Raw genomic sequence first — 17,686 nt, 5'->3', positions numbered from 1 at the left:
TTAAAACTGATGCAGTGTAATAAACAAATAGCAAATATTGGTATTGTTATAAAATAGTCCATGTTAGCTATCATATATATATATATATATACATTATATATACTTTTCATTATACCAGAAGACAAGTGTGCATTAACGTTGTACCTTTCTTTTGCAGATTGACATTTTTGGCAGTAATGGGAAAAAGCTATACACTATGAAAAGTGAAGAATTTCTTGGATCTGTCTGTTCATTGTCAATGTTTAGTAGGTCACACAATGTCCTTGTTGGTGCTAATTCTAGTGGACGTCTTCATCTGTTCCAGGCTTAGTTCCATGGAGTGGATGTCTTTATCTGTTCAAGGAATGGATATCTTTATCTGTTCCAGGCATAGGATAACTCAGTGGTCATCTTAATCTGTTTTTCATAAACAATACTGTTAAAAGATTACTATTGTGGTGTGGTGTACTGATTTTTGCATTTTCACAATTATCAAATAAGGTAAAAATAGTATCCTAGAATTTTTTTACATTTTGAAAAACTAATTATTTTTCAAAACCTTGAAAATAATTACTCACAAATGTTTTGTATTTATATTTTATTTTTCCTAAGATACTGTCACTCTTGCCGAATAACTATCATTGTTGTTATCATCATCTATGTCTGCTTGATGATCGATTTTACCAGCACAAATGTATTGAAACCACTCTGTCAAAGTTAATGTGTCTGCTGCTACAACCGTACCAGTGTTCGACAATTTGGAACAATTTTTCAAAAGAAATAGCAGCACAAAACTTAGCATTAAAAATAGTTACTAAATAACAATTATCATAAATCTGATCCAAACAAGTCACAAAATGTTTCCGGAAATTTGAGTAGGGGATTATTTTTTCAAAATGCAAGAAAGGAGGAATGATTTGGTGCTTGTTATATACCACTCTTTTATGTGTTCATTTTATCCAAAGAATCTCCATATTTTTTACTTAAATTCATGTTTAAAAGAATTGCTAGGATACAATTTTAAGTATCATAGCATGATCTGTTGTGTTTTAAGCTTTACCATTACTTTTATGCACACTCCATAGTAACTGTACCCCACTCAACTATTGGATGGTATAATAGAATCACCTTATCTGTCAGTCCAAATTTTGTCACAATTATCTCAACTCTCGATGGATATATTTATTTCAAATTTGTGTGTACTTAATATAGATAGGATTGTCAAATATCAACTTCCTTTTTTGTGGGTCTTAGCCTTTTTTCTCATTGATAAAATTATCATCACAAAAATCTTGGCTGTCACTGGTAGGATTGATTTCAAGTGTGGTGTGTGTATTTTTGAAGAAAAAGTATGTGTAACAATTAATATTTTTGCTTCAAAAGATGAATACAATGTAGGTATCTTTAACAGCATATTATTATCTAGTTTTATCTATTACATTTTTTTTGTAAGTGTACACAAGTTATGTAAATGCTCAGGAATATAAAGAGTTTCATGTTTTTATGTAAATGTTTACTAGTTATATAAATGCTCAGGAAAATGAAGGGTTTCATGTTTTTTTTTTAACATTGTTATTTTTAATGTTAATTAATTTTTGTGTAATATTTTTATCTATTTTATATTACTGATATGATCACTTGTATTATGAACGAAAAAAGAACAGTGTGGACTAGAGAAGAAAATCCTTCGAAAAATGTATGTTGTGTCATTAGAAAGGATTTATAGTATTCCTAAAAACTTGGAATGTCATTTCTGGTCAGTTACAAATAGGTTATTGTAATGATTTCTTGATCAGTCGCCAAACAGATGATAAGAACCATTTAGGTACATATAAGACTGTTTGATATTCAGTAGATAAAAATCAAATGTGTTTGACATTGATTTTGGTCTTTACATGTGTTGGTTGTTCTTTAGCTAATATGTACATTACTAGAGAAACAGTTCAATCAAAATTTTGTTGTTTGATCATTATTATGCCACCAATAGGAGTGACTTTTATTAGTCAAATACTGGTGTCTTTATGTTTCATCAAAGGGTATTCTGTCATTTTTCTGCACTTTTTAGCTCACTGGGCTGTATGCCGTATGAGCTATTACCATCTCTTAATGTCCGTTGTCGTTGTTCACAATTTTTTAAACATCTCCTCTGAAACTACTGAATGGATTTGGATGAAACGGCATGATTGTTCCTTGAGTATCCTCACAAAATAACCATTTCGATTTTGGTCTGTCCCTCTCATAAACCTCAAAAACCCTTAGGTTTGTTGGAGTTATTGCCCTTTTTGGATATTTTTTGCTGTTTTTGATGTTTTTACTTTCAAAAATCTTCTCTTTAGATACTATTGAACAGAATTCCGTGAAAGTTGGTATGATTGTTTCTTAAGGTATCCTGCATAAAATGTTTGATCTGTTGAAAAACATGGCCACTAAAAATGGAACATGGGGTCAAAAAACAGTTTTTTGCAGATAACTCTAAAACCGTTAATTTAGCAAAATTCTGATTGAGGGTTACATTGTTCACCATCAGAAAATGGACTTGTGCCAAAATTTTCAAAATTATTTGTTGCCCAATGTAGGAGTTAAGGCCCCTAACAGATTAATTTTTATCGTTTTTCACTCTTATTTTGATTGATTGTTGGGGTTTAACACCGGAGTAGCAATATTTCGGCTATATTCAGGCGATTGTACAACTTTGAAAATCTCCGAAACCATGTGACAAAATTTAATGAAAGTTGGCATAATAGTTTTTAGGGTATCCTGTGCAAACTGATCATTTAGAATTTTTCAGAAGTCAAAAAACATGACAGTTGTTACTAAAATAGAAAGTAGGGGTCAAAGCACTTCTTCCAGAAGGGGACTGTTTTGCCATGCAATACTCTCAGAATGCTTGTTCACCACCTGTCATGGATTCAAAGATTTGGAAAAATGGGGATTCCTGTCTAATTCTCGTTATTATTGACTAACGTTCGAATATTAGCCTAAATATGATTTTATAAAACTGCCAATACAATACAAAATATAAAAGTGCACCAATACGGAATTTAGCATCCAATATGTCTTATTGACCATGTGGTCTGTGTATAAAATAGTAATCAAGGGAACCAAAGTTATTGCGTTAATCAAAAGAATGAAAGCCAGGGACAAGACCAGACATACACAACAAAGAACATAAAGAAACTAAAATAATACATACAATGTAACAAAAGCAAATGAGCAACTCGGACTCCGCTAAAAACTGGGAGCATGGACCAGGTGCACCGTTAGGCTAAGCGTTCTCTGCTTTTCTAGAAACACTCGCCGAGTTGCTCATAAGAGGTCAAGTCTAGGGTAGACGAAAGAGGAAAGGAAAACTGACACGTTGAACAAATCCGTTTTTCATGGCACAGATGGATACACCGTAACGATCTAGAAGTTCATGGCGACGACCATAAAAAAAACAGTAGAAATGAAACGCTCACATTGTTTGAATGTTTCCTGTCATAACTAGTGCTATGTTTTAACACTTATAAAAAATGACAATTTATGGATTTCAATAGATAGTAGACCATAAAGGAATAGTAATTAGAATGCTATCAGCAATCGAACTAGAAGTATATTGAATAGTAAACCTGTTTGGATGCATTCTGTCAATTCCACGGCAACACTCAAGGCTTAATATCATCAGGCCGATTAACACCGGTTGTTCGAGGATCAATTTCCTGAAAATCTACAAAGAAGTTCTCAAAAGTCGAAACTACCAAGGGATCTTGCGTTGTAATTTCCTGATTTAGTCAATGGATATAACTGAAGACGCCTTTCTATGCCAGTTATTAATTATGCTTCGTACAAAACGACAGGGATGTCTTTCACATGACTGCCATTAGGTGGGAATATCAAAAAGTTCACACCATCCAAAAGCCATTTTCTTGATTCTAATCTACATTTGCATCTTTGTAAAGTCGAAATACCGGCTCGTCTCAATTTTGAATTAACTTGCAAAACATGGCTTCATTTATGGCATCGGTTTCGATAAAGGCTTCCTCAACAGAACAAGCAAAAAATTGAACTGCATATGCAACACACCGTCTGTCAATCAAGTCCTTGGCTAAAGCTGTGCTTAATTCACTATGATTATCTTCACTTTCCTCTGCAACTTTATGAAATGCCTTGTGCGAAACGGATACAGATGGGATACCTGTCGAGCAAAAAAATCTTGCTCCACATAACTCATGGTATGCGTCTAGAATAATAGAAACATAGTATTCGAGTGTATTGTTACATTCTAGTTTACTATACCAATATTTTTCTTGTTTCGGTCCTAAGAATTTTTATTATTTTTTTCCGAATGGGGAACTATTGTACCAAACGTTTAATGCTTTGGGGAACATTTTTTCGGCAACAATTATATTCAGATGTTCTTTGGGCAGCGTTTTTAGATAAATTACAAGAGATGACACTATGAATGTTTTATTCTTTTTCTTTTGTTGACTCATTACACTTTCGTCCCAACAGATGTTTGATAGTAAGTTTGCATGTGAATTTTTTGTATCTGAAATGTTCACTTTTAGTCCATTTGCTTTGAATTTTCCAATAATTGGTTTCAGAAATAACTTTAATTCATATGTCTATTTGGTTTGCATTTGAGAATATCTTATGAAATTCTTTTGGTCCAATGTTCTAGTTACCACTTTTATTGGCTTTCTCATCTGTTTTTAGTGTATGAAACATTTGATGTTAATCATCTTGCTTAACTGTAATTTGGTGAATTATGTTCGCGTTTTTCCGTATTACCAATATCCACTTGTCTCTGCATCCTTCTCGTTTTCGGATAACAAGCTGAGGTCACAGACTTAAAATTGCTGTTCCTCTCTGCCTACAATTTCTCCTGGTTCAGTGGGTACAATCTATCCTCTATCATTTGTGCATATCTTCCGATAGCTCATCTGTTACACTTATTTGAAGTTCTGATAAAAGATCAGTATGTTTATGATTATCATTTTCTACTTCTTCTGTCACTTTCGTGTTCATTGTTCATTTTGGTTAAATTGAAAGAATGAGATAATACTTTCACTGGTGACATTGGTTTATCAAACAATAATAATTGTTGAGCTATTGACATTTTCTTTACTTTGGAATAAGCATCCTTTTGAAACCGCAGAATAGTGAGTGGTCTGTCCTGTCCATCACGCACAACTAGTTGGTACCATTGACCATTGAAAACTACATACTTGTACATAAATTCCGCGATTCTTACATTTTTGTAGCACGTATTGTAACACGGATGCCTTTGTCCTTGTTAACTCGTATGCGATGTTTAGATAAACTGTATAGGGATTCTTGCCGAATGTGTTCTCTGTTTCCCTTTTCCAGTCTCTTGCTGTAAAGAGTGTTCACAAAATATTTGATTTTCGTCCTGAATACCGGTAAGTGGGCAATTCAAGTATGAATTACACATTGTTTTTCACAAACTCTTCATTTTTGGATTGAATTTCAAGCAATCCTTGTGACTTTTTTGTGGGACGTAATGGCTTGGTACCGCCATTCATCGGGCTGAATTCACTCTGAATTGAACCCCAAAAATGTTCATAAAAAATACTTTGAACACAATGGTTGTTTCTGTGCTATATGATAAAAACGGCAATTCGTTAGTGTTTAAAGCTTTCATTTCTACAAGCATACACCTGTGGTACATAATATTTAGATAAATCGCACAGGAGTTGTAAAGGTTTTTACTTGGATATGGGCATTTGATCACTACCCCCCAAATGGAATCGCTAATGGCTATCAGAAGAGAATCTGAAACTACCGTTTGGACTAATAATTAGAAATGGCCCCGTTCCACATACTTGATAACGATCCTCCTCAACATACTGTAATTCACGGCAGAAAACTGGCAAAACTTTGCCAATTAGTGTTGCTACTGCGTTTATTTCATTCTGTCCTCTCCTGTACTGATGGTTCTAGTTTTACCTTGTTAAATACTTTCTGGTCAAAACGAAGCAATTGTTTTTTCAACGTTGCCAATCCGATTGTGGTGTTCAGTATGCTTCTAGTAGCCATGGCCTGTCATCTCAAAACATGCCACATATCACTCAGTTGCTTTACCAATCTATCATCCTTAGAACTTTCACTCCGAATGATTCCAGTGATGTGGATGTCGTTAGTTTGATGCTTCATTTGCAATATACCAACATCTGCATACGTCGATTTGTTCAATTTTGCTATCACTTAACATATATTGTCTACTCTGGAAATCAAATGTTTTATGCATGTTTTTACATCGAACGGTGTTGGAAGTAATGCAGTGATGGAAAAACATTTTGACTTTCTCCAATCGTCATCTCTTGTCTTTTACAGTCTTCCCTTCATCATTTCTTTGCGGACAACCGTTTCACGGAGGTCTCTTATTCGTTAACAATTTCGAGTAAATGACTCCTTAATAGTTGCTGCTCGTCAATATCCATGTCTCCAACATAAGTTTTACATTTTAGAGATGCGTTCTTAACAATTTCGGTTGCTCGCTCAACTGCTTCGATTTCACTCTGTTTTGTCTTCGTTCCTCCAAGGTAGGCGTAGACTCGAACCCCCATAGATCCACATCGCCGTTCTCTCAATCTGTCGATACATTGATCTTTTTACCATCTAAGCATATCTTGAAAGGTTTAATCACACGAAGCCTGTGTCAATATCTTGTCCAGCAGATGTGACAATATACCTGCCTCAAAGTGATAAGTCTGTACTGGTGCGAGCTTTCCATCAATAACCGTCCTCCAAGGCACTGCAAAATTGATGATTCCTTTCCCGAGCATACAATGCCCCCCTCACATTCATGATTTATTATCATTCCAGAGTGCTTTTCGCCGCCCATTAAAACTTATTTGTTCAACGTGTCTTAATTTTCTTTTCCTCCTTCGTCTACCCCGGACTTGACTTTTTATCAGCAACTCGGCGGGTGTTTCTAGAAAAGCAGAGGACGCCTACCCTACCGGTGCACCTGGTCCATGCCCCCAGTTTTTAGTGGAGTCCAAGTTGCTCGTTTGCTTTTGTTATTTTGTATGAGTTTAGTTGTTTTGTGTTCTTCGTGGTGTGTGTCTGTTTTCCATATCTGCTCTTTGTCCCTGAATTACATTCTTCTGATTGATGCGATAACCTTGGTTCCCTTGATTATTCTTTCAACCATTTACAACGAATTAGTCTGTATCCTATCCTCAAGAATCTTTTAACTGTATCGTATTTCATGGAAGATGAGTTTTGAGCATCCAAAAATTTGCACACGTCCATAAATAGCAAACATTCTATATTTTGAAAAGGAAATGAGCCACTGCTGACTATCCTGTTGAGTGGTAACCAATTGTCTAAATCATGCCTCGTGGAGTCTTTCTAGTACTGATGGTCCTCATGTTTCTGCTTCTTTTGCTAAATCGTCTTATGAGTAATCAGTAAAACTAGTTTCTGCATTGTCATTATTTTGCTTCAATTTACTAGGATATGATCTTATAACGTTTTCATCGCTTTCAACTGGGTCAATTGTTACTTTGTTTATTTTCATCACGTGAATGTTCCTTTTATCTGGCAGAGTATAAGCTCGAAAGTTTCATTTCCTTGAAGAATATTATTGGACATTATGCCCAAACCTTTGGTCAAATAGCCCATTCTTCCTTCATGAATGTTCCTGAAGTACTGACGTTTCTATTTTAGAACATTGAATTTGTGTTTTTCAACACAGGGTTGAATAATAGTATTTCCAGAAGAACTTGCAAAATAGCAGATGCACTGGTACAGCAAAAATGCCTAGCGGTAAATTAATTTGGATATTTTTCATTGTACATGTAAGCTGACCCGTTCCCCGAGAATGTGAACGTACTCTTTCTTGAGAGCAATATATTTTGTTTTATTTCTTAAAAGAAAAAGGTTATCATTTTGATAAAAGAACCTCGTGTTTTTCCCTTATACTTGTATATATAAGCAGAATAACGGTGAAAATCAGGACACGTCTGCTGGATAAATAACCAACATTTACACAAGAGAATTACGAAATCCAAAGATGTTAGTGACTCAACATCCATAGATAAATATAATGGACTATTTTCTATTTTACTTACTGGGTTTCTGTTCCCAATGCCATTTATTTTAACGCGATAATGTTAAGGGCGGATTTATTTATTATTGTAAGAAAGCTTACCTTATACGACAATCATTTAGAGTCACTACAAGTTGTTGATAGCCAATTTTGAAATGTATGATAATTAATTTGGACCTGGCACAAGTGTCCGCGGGCCCACCTTAGTACAATGATTAGTCGTGTGCCTTTTTGCAACTTATTGCCTAAAGCTAGTCAAGAAGTAAGCAAATTTATGTAAAAAAAATATTTATTGTAATGAGCGATGCAGCCAAAGTAAAATAACTAATAGTTAATTCAACATTAAGTGTATCTATAATGGACAATTTCCCCTGTTACATATAATTACAGAGCTGCTGCCCCAAACACAGTGTGGGAAACGGTGGAGAAATATATTTGACTTAAATATTATTGAAAATGTTAAACGTTTCATAATAATTCGTTTGTATTTTCTTCTTGTCATCTTGGCAAAATTTGCGTGATATTGACCAAAATGATTTTCTGTAGGATGTTATATCCGTACACAAAATGACGGACGTATAATAAGTTGTTTCATAGAATTGTTACTCTTTTCATTGTGATTAATACTTAACTGAGTTAAGCTTGGTTCCACACTATATATTTGCAATGTGCTTCCGAAAAATCAATCGATTATCACATAAATGTAACAACTGTCCCTGGCCAATAGTGCGAGTCTATTACGCGAGACTCGATGCGACAATCGATCAGTTGGAAATTTCTGTTGTGATTCTTAGTCTTATTTCCGCCATTTTAATTTTTGTCGTCGTGCTGATTCAGAAAACAAGTCGCCACACTTAAAACCTTACAACACAGAACAGAATTAAATCAACAAAAATCTATTGTCATCGCTCAGTGTCTAGAGTAACAGTTCCGATCGCTTGTGTTAATATAAAGCTGGAATCTTTATAATTATCAGCTTCTCCGCTATCAATCATATTCAGTACATTTCAGTTCTATGAAAGTTTTCAATGATTTTAATCGACATATCAATAGAGTCCTCGGAACTTGTATGGTCGAAACCGGGTCCTTCGTTTTTTTTTAATCTAAATCGGAAACTTTTCGAATGAAAAGTTCTCAGTCACTGAATGATTAATCTAAACCGGGTCTTTGACTATTTTTTCAACACCATTAATCAGCAGTTATATTCAGTTAACTGTTATTTCATACGGGAATGATTTTTTGCCCAAATAAAATTATTATAGACAACGGTTTCAAGAAAAAAAATATGAGCGCTTGCAAGATGAAAGAATGCTCGACCCTCCGCTTGATTTCGTTATTTTACAATAAACAAGATTTCAATCGATGGTCTGTTGAGATTAAAGGCAATTTCGTCTATATACGAGTATTGTCAATACAATGGAATACCATTGCTGTTTGTGCATTACAATTATAAGCAGTATGGCTAGCCATTGTGAATTTATTGCCTGTTTATGAACATCAATTTAATTGTCATTTATTGACATCAATAAATATAACATATTTATTCACACGTTAATAAATATTTATTAATATGTTAATAACTATTGACATCAATTAACTGTATGATTTATACCTGTCGTCTAAGTGCCCGTCCACCGTCTTGCATTATCGCAACCAGGTAGAAAAAATCCAAACGGGGCTCGCTCAGGACAGTGAAAATAGCACTTGCAAGTTCTCAATAAAAATGCCATCGCCCATCCAGTTTTTCAAAGATTATAGTCTGTAAGCACAATCTTTCAAACAAAATCCCATAGTTTTATCGACTGACCTCAATTGGATACGATTTTCAAATTATTGTTTATTCCTTAAACTGTTTTCACGGAGATATTCGACTCCTATAGCAGCATCCCTGCGTAAAAACTAAATATTTTTAAAGTATTGCACTACATCAAACCTTTTATTACTTGACCAATTATTTATAATGCTGGTAGTTTTTATGGTGTTTTCATTCTTTAATTATAGAAAAGCGGAAGATGCTTACCCTTCTGGTGCACCTGGTCCAGGCTCCCAGTTTTTAGTGAGTTAGAGTTACTCATTTTTACTTAAAGGTGTGTTTACACTTATTGTAAACCTTTTGGGGATCTCTCATAGTATTTACAATTCTTGTATATATGTTATACGCTGGTGTATTTGTTACAATTTACAATGTCAGTTCTTTTTCTATTTTTTATATTGTCAAGAAACAGTATAACCTTCCAATATCGAGCAATTTTATGAAAATTGCCCAATAATTATTTAATTCAGGTCATAAAAAGACACACAGCTGCTGAGCACATCTGACTTGTAAATGCTTGTAAAATTTAACAACAAAATTCTTTTCAGACAGATTTTTATTGCTGGACTCAAGCAGAAAATAAATGTTTTTTTTTCTTCAGATGTCTTGTCAAGTATATAACCTGAACTTAAAATCCAAACAACATCATCCATCCATTCTCTTTACATCTTGAGCTTAGTTCTTCTCCAATGTCTCCTCTTTGCATTGTATCTAAAAACAGTAATGATTTTTTTTTTTTATCAACTTACTAATTCAATACAGTAATTATAAAAATTTCTTTTAACAATGAAGAAAAAAAAAATTCTTTGCCAAGGCAAGCCAGGACACCCCAAAGACTTATTTTCAATAAAATGTGTTGCTGGGCACAGCTTGATACAGCTCTGAATTTGGCAAAAATACAAGTGGTCCCTTTTTTTAAATAAATGGTTCCATTTACAACCCCCCAAAATAATTCCCAGTCTTCCTTTTAAGGTATGGCACTTCATGTTACTATTTCACTGAGATCAATTCAATTATAGTGAAGTTATCATAATGCTTGTTTCAAGTCCCTACTTCCTACACAGTCAGTCACAACCCCCATATCAATCCCATCCTTCTATGGTGGTACTGCACCTTGTGGTATAATTTCATAAAGATCCATTCACTTTCACTCAATTTATCATCTGGACAGCATAAAAATGCATGTTCACTGCCCCTAATTTCTTATCAGTTTAAGTGGGCACCCCAAAAAATCATCTTTAGCTTCTTCTTGTGGTATAATTTCATAAGGAACTATTTACTGATAATCAAGTCACTGGAAACCAAATTGTTTACAATGCCAGGAGATGATGAAAATGAAATGATACTATTTTTTAACTACAATATTTTTTTTGCTGTTGTATTAAAATGTAACTAAATGGGTAAAACAAAACATTCTTTTGACAATCTATAAGTTACTGTAGGAAATTTAATTTCAAATTTTCCAGTTTGTTTTTTCTTCAGACTATGAGAGGCATCTATTACAATAATATGAGAAAATAATCACTCTCACTAAAAGACAATTAAAAAATTTTAAAATTGCATAATTTATGTTGTCAAATAGGATTTGCAAGTAACAGAAATCCACTTAGTATAATTTCATTTCTGAATTAAACAAAAATGTACAAGGTGGATTTTGACAAAATGTAATACAAAACAGTGGATTTCTCTTAACTGCACAGCCTATAGTATATTTGTCAGAAAAAAAAATAGGCAATTAACAGAAACTATCATTTTCAAGGAAAATTTTATTTTTAAATTTCAGAGTTGTTGAAAACCATCAGACCTTCGGGCAAGAAATTTAAAGGGGCCGACAAGAACTGGTTTTGTGCCAGACCGAATGCTTAACTAAGTGTTGAGGCATTTGGGGCCATCAAAATCAAATTTGTGTCAGTCCTGAATCCTTTCTTGCTTCAATTTATCAACAAACACTTATCATAACTTTAAAACTTAAAAATTTTCTGGATATATAAAATCAGTAAACAACATTCTGTTGCATACTGTTCTAATTTTAATTTACTTCACTCCTATCTTGAAATTTGTAAACCAGACGGTTTCCAGATTTCATGTCCTCACCAGCATTATTTGTAATTATTGTATTGTTTATGAAAAACAACATGGCTTTGCGGCCAATAAAATTTATATCTGATGCTAAACCAGGTAAAAAGGCCTCTACCAAAAACCCACAATGCCTATGACAAAGCAAAAAGAAGCCAGTACAAAAAGGAAAGGCACCCAGACAGGACATTCAACGACAGTCATCTGTGGTTACTTTTTTTAAAACAACGTAATGAACTGTTGTGTGTGCACAGAATATGCAAAGCAAATGCCAAATACACGTAAATAGCAACAAATTATTAATGCCTTTCTTCTCAAAATACTCTACAGAGGAGTGATGAAGATGTTTGAATTTTACATGATGAATTTTTTGACAAAAAATGTCAGTCAGTATTCAATTTAAGTATTAACAAGGTGATGGTGTTGATAATTTAAAGTTGAATATTAGAGTTATTCAGGAAGAAGGTTAAAAAACAGAGGTAGGCAAGTGGCTACCCTTTCTATCAGTTTTATTCTGTCAGTCAACATTGATGTAACTTAATATTTTTATGGGAATGATTCAAATTTGGTGAAAAAATGCAGGTATGGCAAAAAGTTGATAGGTCTGGCAAAGATGGCTTTATTGCTGGACCTAATGTCTTACCAAAAAAAAAAAAAATTAAATAAATTTGAACATCTCTGATATTTTGAAAGTTCAAGTTGGACATATTCTTTTATCATGGCTAAACAAGTTTTTGTTCTTTCGAGTATCGTATCTATACAATTAGTTTGAATATGCATAATGCAATTAAGTGGAAGCCACTGTATTTCTTAACGAAAACCCATTTACAGTCTTTCCGAAGGTGACAACACCAGTAAAAATGTGACAGGACTGGTAAAAAAACTGTAACGCCAGACCAATTCAGGAAAATTTCCGATATTAGTCATTCTTGATTCAGGTCAAAATGGATGGTAAAACTTGGTTCGGTCCAGAAAATAGTATGTCAAAACAGGACCGAATGTCCTGAAAAAACCTGAATCTTTGGAGAGACTGCAATTAACAATTTAGAATTTGTTAAATGGGTTTCCAATTTTCCATTCAACAATATAGTACAAGTTCATAGAATGAATATTTTTCATGTGTAAGTGGTTTTGAAAAAGATGACACATAGGGTGCATATTAAAAGGATTGTACCAGTCTTGAAAATTGACCAGCCCAACAGCCATGGTTAGTAAACTTTGTAAATGCTGGCTGGTTTGCAGAGTATACCCTTTTGTGGTAAGTTGGTTGCTCAATATACAATTCTGTGAGGAAGGGGTTTGGGTAGAACAACAAAATTTTTCTCATGGAAGTGTAAATTGGGCATGCTCTGTGCATGCTCATTAACTATCCAAAAGTTAGCACAAAAGGGTCTACTTGGGTAATATGCCAATACTTTTAAAGCTTTTTAGCTCAGGCTTGTCAAATATTTCTGTGGCAGACCAGACGTGGTTATATGATTTGAAAAAGCAGAAAAAAATCATGTCTGAAAGACTTAAGTGGGTTTGTAAGATGCATCGAAGCCATTGACAATAAAAGTGTCACAGAAAAACCTACCTTATGGTATTTCCTGTAGTCATTCTGACCCACTGAGGAACAGGCCTATTCTGTTTCTGCTTTTTGGCCAGCTTCATCTTTATTCTGAATGACTTGTGTGCCCCCTGCAACAGGACAAAAATCATTCCTTGAAGTAAAATGAAAATTCAAATTTCACGTTAAAAAAAAAATAGGTTGGGCTATTATACAGGTGATTAGGGTTAACCTTTTTTATTTCTGTAATGAGTTCTCAGAATTACATGTATCTCAATCATAATGGAACTTAAGAATGAAACTAATCAAGTAATGTTAGATTGCCACGTGTTTCGACTCGATTTTCACAGGATGCGTGGTAAGTCCTTGTGTGTATCAAATCAAATCCCATTGGCAGACTTTTACTGAATTAGCCAATAGCAATCACACTTATTAAACAAAAATATTGATGGAAAAGAAGAGAATGAATTGGTTTTTGTTATATTTGTAAAAGTTATGTCTACGACAATATTTTTGGCTTCCCTCCCCGAAAAAGGGACCTGCTCTAGATTCCATGGAAACAAATTAATTGTATAATCAATCTAATCGAAAACGATCAATTGTTCCAAGTTAATTTGGGACGACTCATGTAAAATTAAATAGTCAACCATGCTCACAAATGCGTGAAATGGGGCAGATTTCGAAACTGTGGCTGCAAGCACTGATAAAGTTGCAGAATATGAATCCGACAATAATTCTTGTTTTTCTGATATGGAACCATTGGAGGAGCTGTCTGGAGATGAGTCTGAGGCTATTGACAGTGACTGAATTTTTCAATTTGTCAATTTGTTGAAATGAAATCAAAATTTTATTTTTGTTTACTTAAAGCAGTTTCAAATAACAGGTATAAACAGCATGCTGAATTACATTGTAGACTTGTTTTATAACATAAAACCATGCATTTTACGTTTATCTTTCATGTTTTCATCAGATATTTTCATTTTTAGTTTATAGTCAAAATGCGAGGTTTTATCATTGGACACCATTTTGTGCAAGTAACGTTCCTGTGAGTTGACCTGCAGGATGTTTTCGTCTATATGTAACGTAATATCAAATAAAAATATTTAAGAATGATTGAAGTACAAAGTTAAAAGACATGGCTGTAAAATAAATTTCTTACCAGATGAAGAAATCCCATTAAAAACATCAAAATTTGCTTTTAAATCAGCACATGCAAGATTCTACTAACACCAAATAAGTCCTGAGAAGCACATTTCCGTATAACGATCAGAAAATATTAAGGATTTTTAATGGCGCAACGAAATTTATTCACACATCATTTTGTCAAAGATAAAATATCTTTGAAAATCACACAGTGAGTATGAAAGTAGTAAAATAAAATAAAAAAAAATGAAGGTTTTTATAAATGTTTGTGATCATTGCTTTTGGAATGAAAAAAAAAAATTTTAACCTTTAAATGATAAAAATCCATTCCACAATATGAATCCAAAAATGCAGCCAAGCTTAACATAACAAGATGTCAGCTTTCCAAAAAAGATGGTACACCTAGATACAAATATATAGTTCTTGGTAGAGATTCCTCATACTTTGTAAGAAATAATTTCAAATCATCTTCCAAATATACCGAGGAAGATGTTTACAAAATGCTGGAATTTTTAATTGACAACATATTTGTCCAGTGTGGTAGACGTGTTTTTCAACAAATAGTTGGCATTCCAATGGGAACAAATTGTGCTCCTTTACTTGCTGACCTATTCCTTCACTGTTATGAGGCTGACTTTATAGCTGATCTGATCAGAAAGAAAGAATATCATTTGGCTAGATCCTTCAATCTTAGTTTCTGCTATATAGATGACGTATCATCTTTAAACAATCCTAATTTCGGGGATTTGATACATTGCATCAACCCAAAAGAACTTGAGATAAAGGATACTACAGACATTGTGAAGTCAGCCTCATATCTTGACCTATACTTAGAAATCGATGGTAAAGGAAAACTATTGACCAAACTTTACGACAAATGTGATGACTTTTCATTCAGAATTGTCAACTTTCCTTTCATCTGTGGCAACATCCCTTCGGCTCCTGCGTACGGAGTGTTCATATCACAACTCGTACGTTATGCCAGAGCTTGCCGAAACTATGCACTTTTTGTATCGCATTAGAACTCTTAACATATAGGCTTCTGGGACAGGGTTATGTTGCTACAAGATTGAAGTCATCACTACAGAAGTTTTATGGTCATCATCATGAACTCGTGGAACGTAATGGTGTATCCATCAGCACCATGAAAACTAATTTATTCAACGGGTCATAGTTTTCCTTTCCTCGTTTGTCTACCTTGGACTTGACTTTTTAAGAGCAACTTAGCAGGTGTTTCTAGAAAAGCAGAGGATGCTTACCCTACCATGGTCCATGCTCCCAGTTTTTAGTGGAGTCTTGAGTTGCTCATTTACTTTTGTTACTTTGTATGTATGATTCTAATTACTTTATGTTCTTTGTTGGGTATGTCTGTTTTCCATGTCTGGTCTTTGTCCCTGGATTACATTCTTTTGATTACCGCTATAACCTTGATTCCATTGATTACTCTTTAATATCTGGGACTATGTGAGAATAGTAAAAAAGTCCATGATAGAAATAAAATACCCGTTTCTGGAGTAGTACTTTATTATTTTATGCATATGAAAGTGACAGACTAGAGCTAAAAAACTGCTTCATTCATGCATCAAGAGTGAATCTTGTGTACATGTATATCATGAATGGAGAGGTTATTTTGATGAATTGACGAAGATAATTCATTAGTGGACTTAATACTGTTATATTTTTTAAAAAAAAGTATCGATTTTTTTTTTGGCCCCTCCCTGGCTCTAATTGCTGAAAATTGGCGATATAAAATGGCAGCTGGCAATTTTTCTGGTGCCAGAATTTTGGAAGCCAAAGCAGTCCCTGCATTAGATTCTGAAAAGGGAAATTGATAGGCATTTTATTGCATAAATTTTCAGGGCTGGTAAACTTTAATCAGGACAGGTAACTTTATGATGTAGCCAGCCCTGTGGTCTGGCAGATATTTTCAGTAAGTTTCCTACCCTGAATGTCTACTCCATGAGTAGGAAAATCTTCATGCTTCGCTTGCACTTCACACCAATGCCATCCTCATATTAGTATTGTTAATATTTGATCAAACAAGTTTATATGGTCCAACGCTCCCATCATCTCAGGATTTTCGTTTTTTTTCATTATTAATTTTACATATGTCTGATCATGTACAATGTCGTTACTTGGACTTCACAAATGGACTTCAATATCACAGAAACTTCATGATCAAGAAAAAAAATCCCTGCCACCATTATACATGTACTTATAAATAACAAGATTGGAAATGATGAATATGACAGAGACAACAACTCCACTGGAATAAAAATTGTCTGTGTACAGTATGTTTTAACAACCCTTCCACAGATCTGTATTCAACACCAACATATTTCAAATGCTACCAAGCTATCAATAAAAAACGTCAATGTCAGCGATACATGTAAAAATTGACATACACACAACTGAGCTAACAGGGTCACTGCTTGACATTAAAACAGGGCTATGAACAATTACTTGTCGGGTTTGGCGTAAATATTCGAGTCACTACACAATTCCAATTCCGCAAGTGTATTTTATACGACCTTTACAACTTGCTAAGTTTAAAAGAACATGAGTGTTTCGGTATTCGGAGACTTGTGAAATTAGATAAAACTGCGTAAAAAATGACGTCCATCGAGAAGAAATCGATGACAATCTCGTTTCTAAATATCTTAAGAAATGCAATACTATATTTTTTTTGTAAATTTTATACCAACTACTCGTGCAATTTTTAACATTTATTTTCCTACCATGTTTATTGTTGGAAGCACAAAATCTAAAAGGAAGTGGAAATATGGTTAGTTCCCCTGTGTACTGGATCCCGCTTGTTCGTAAACCATTTGCCGGTTACTTTTCAGCGGGTGCTCTCCGCTTGAAATAATTAAATCTCTCACTTAAATTATTTGACAATTATGAAAGAAAGATACCAATATCATAGAACTTCTCTTCCAAGCATTGCAAATACGGTATTACAAACTACACCCAAAGTAGATGTATATACATATAGCCAATGATTTTCTTCTGCAGTACTGGCAGTAGGCTAGCGTCGTCTGCATCGTACACAATAGTAGTACACACG

General features: G+C 34.0%; 2 protein-coding genes, 1 long non-coding RNA gene and 1 pseudogene across 4 annotated transcripts in view; 2 read left to right on the top strand and 2 right to left on the bottom strand.

Moving 5' to 3' along the window:
• The window catches only part of LOC148609183 (WD repeat-containing protein 76-like), a 29,742-nt gene extending 27,810 nt beyond the window's left edge, over positions 1-1,932 (top strand). Inside the window, exon 14 of the mRNA XM_088540441.1 lies at positions 158-1,932. Within this exon, the coding sequence (XP_088396567.1) occupies positions 158-310 (153 nt within the window). The 3' untranslated portion in view covers positions 311-1,932. The remainder of the gene's footprint in view (positions 1-157) is intronic.
• On the bottom strand, positions 382-17,492 carry LOC148609181 (uncharacterized). 2 transcript variants are annotated; one of them, XR_015914428.1, is made up of 4 exons: positions 17,358-17,492; positions 13,504-13,607; positions 9,651-10,562; positions 382-396 (listed from the first exon to the last, which is right to left on the bottom strand). It is a non-coding gene; the product is annotated as an uncharacterized LOC148609181 (long non-coding RNA). The 2 variants fall into 2 exon arrangements; XR_015914429.1 differs by lacking the exon at positions 17,358-17,492 and adding an exon at positions 16,563-16,587.
• Positions 3,624-5,740, bottom strand: LOC148609182 (uncharacterized; annotated as a pseudogene).
• LOC148609180 (uncharacterized) overlaps positions 17,471-17,686 on the top strand; it is an 88,635-nt gene continuing 88,419 nt past the window's right edge. Inside the window, exon 1 of the mRNA XM_088540391.1 lies at positions 17,471-17,573. The gene's annotated coding sequence lies outside the window, so the exon portion shown is untranslated. The remainder of the gene's footprint in view (positions 17,574-17,686) is intronic.

Source organism: Perna viridis, chromosome 8 (genome assembly GCF_037379345.1).
Source record: "Perna viridis isolate PV_CMFRI_1.1 ecotype Kerala chromosome 8, ASM3737934v1, whole genome shotgun sequence".
Lineage (NCBI taxonomy): Eukaryota > Metazoa > Mollusca > Bivalvia > Mytilida > Mytilidae > Perna > Perna viridis.
The sequence above is the reverse complement of the archived record's forward strand: the minus strand, read 5'-3'. Positions and strand labels throughout refer to the sequence as shown.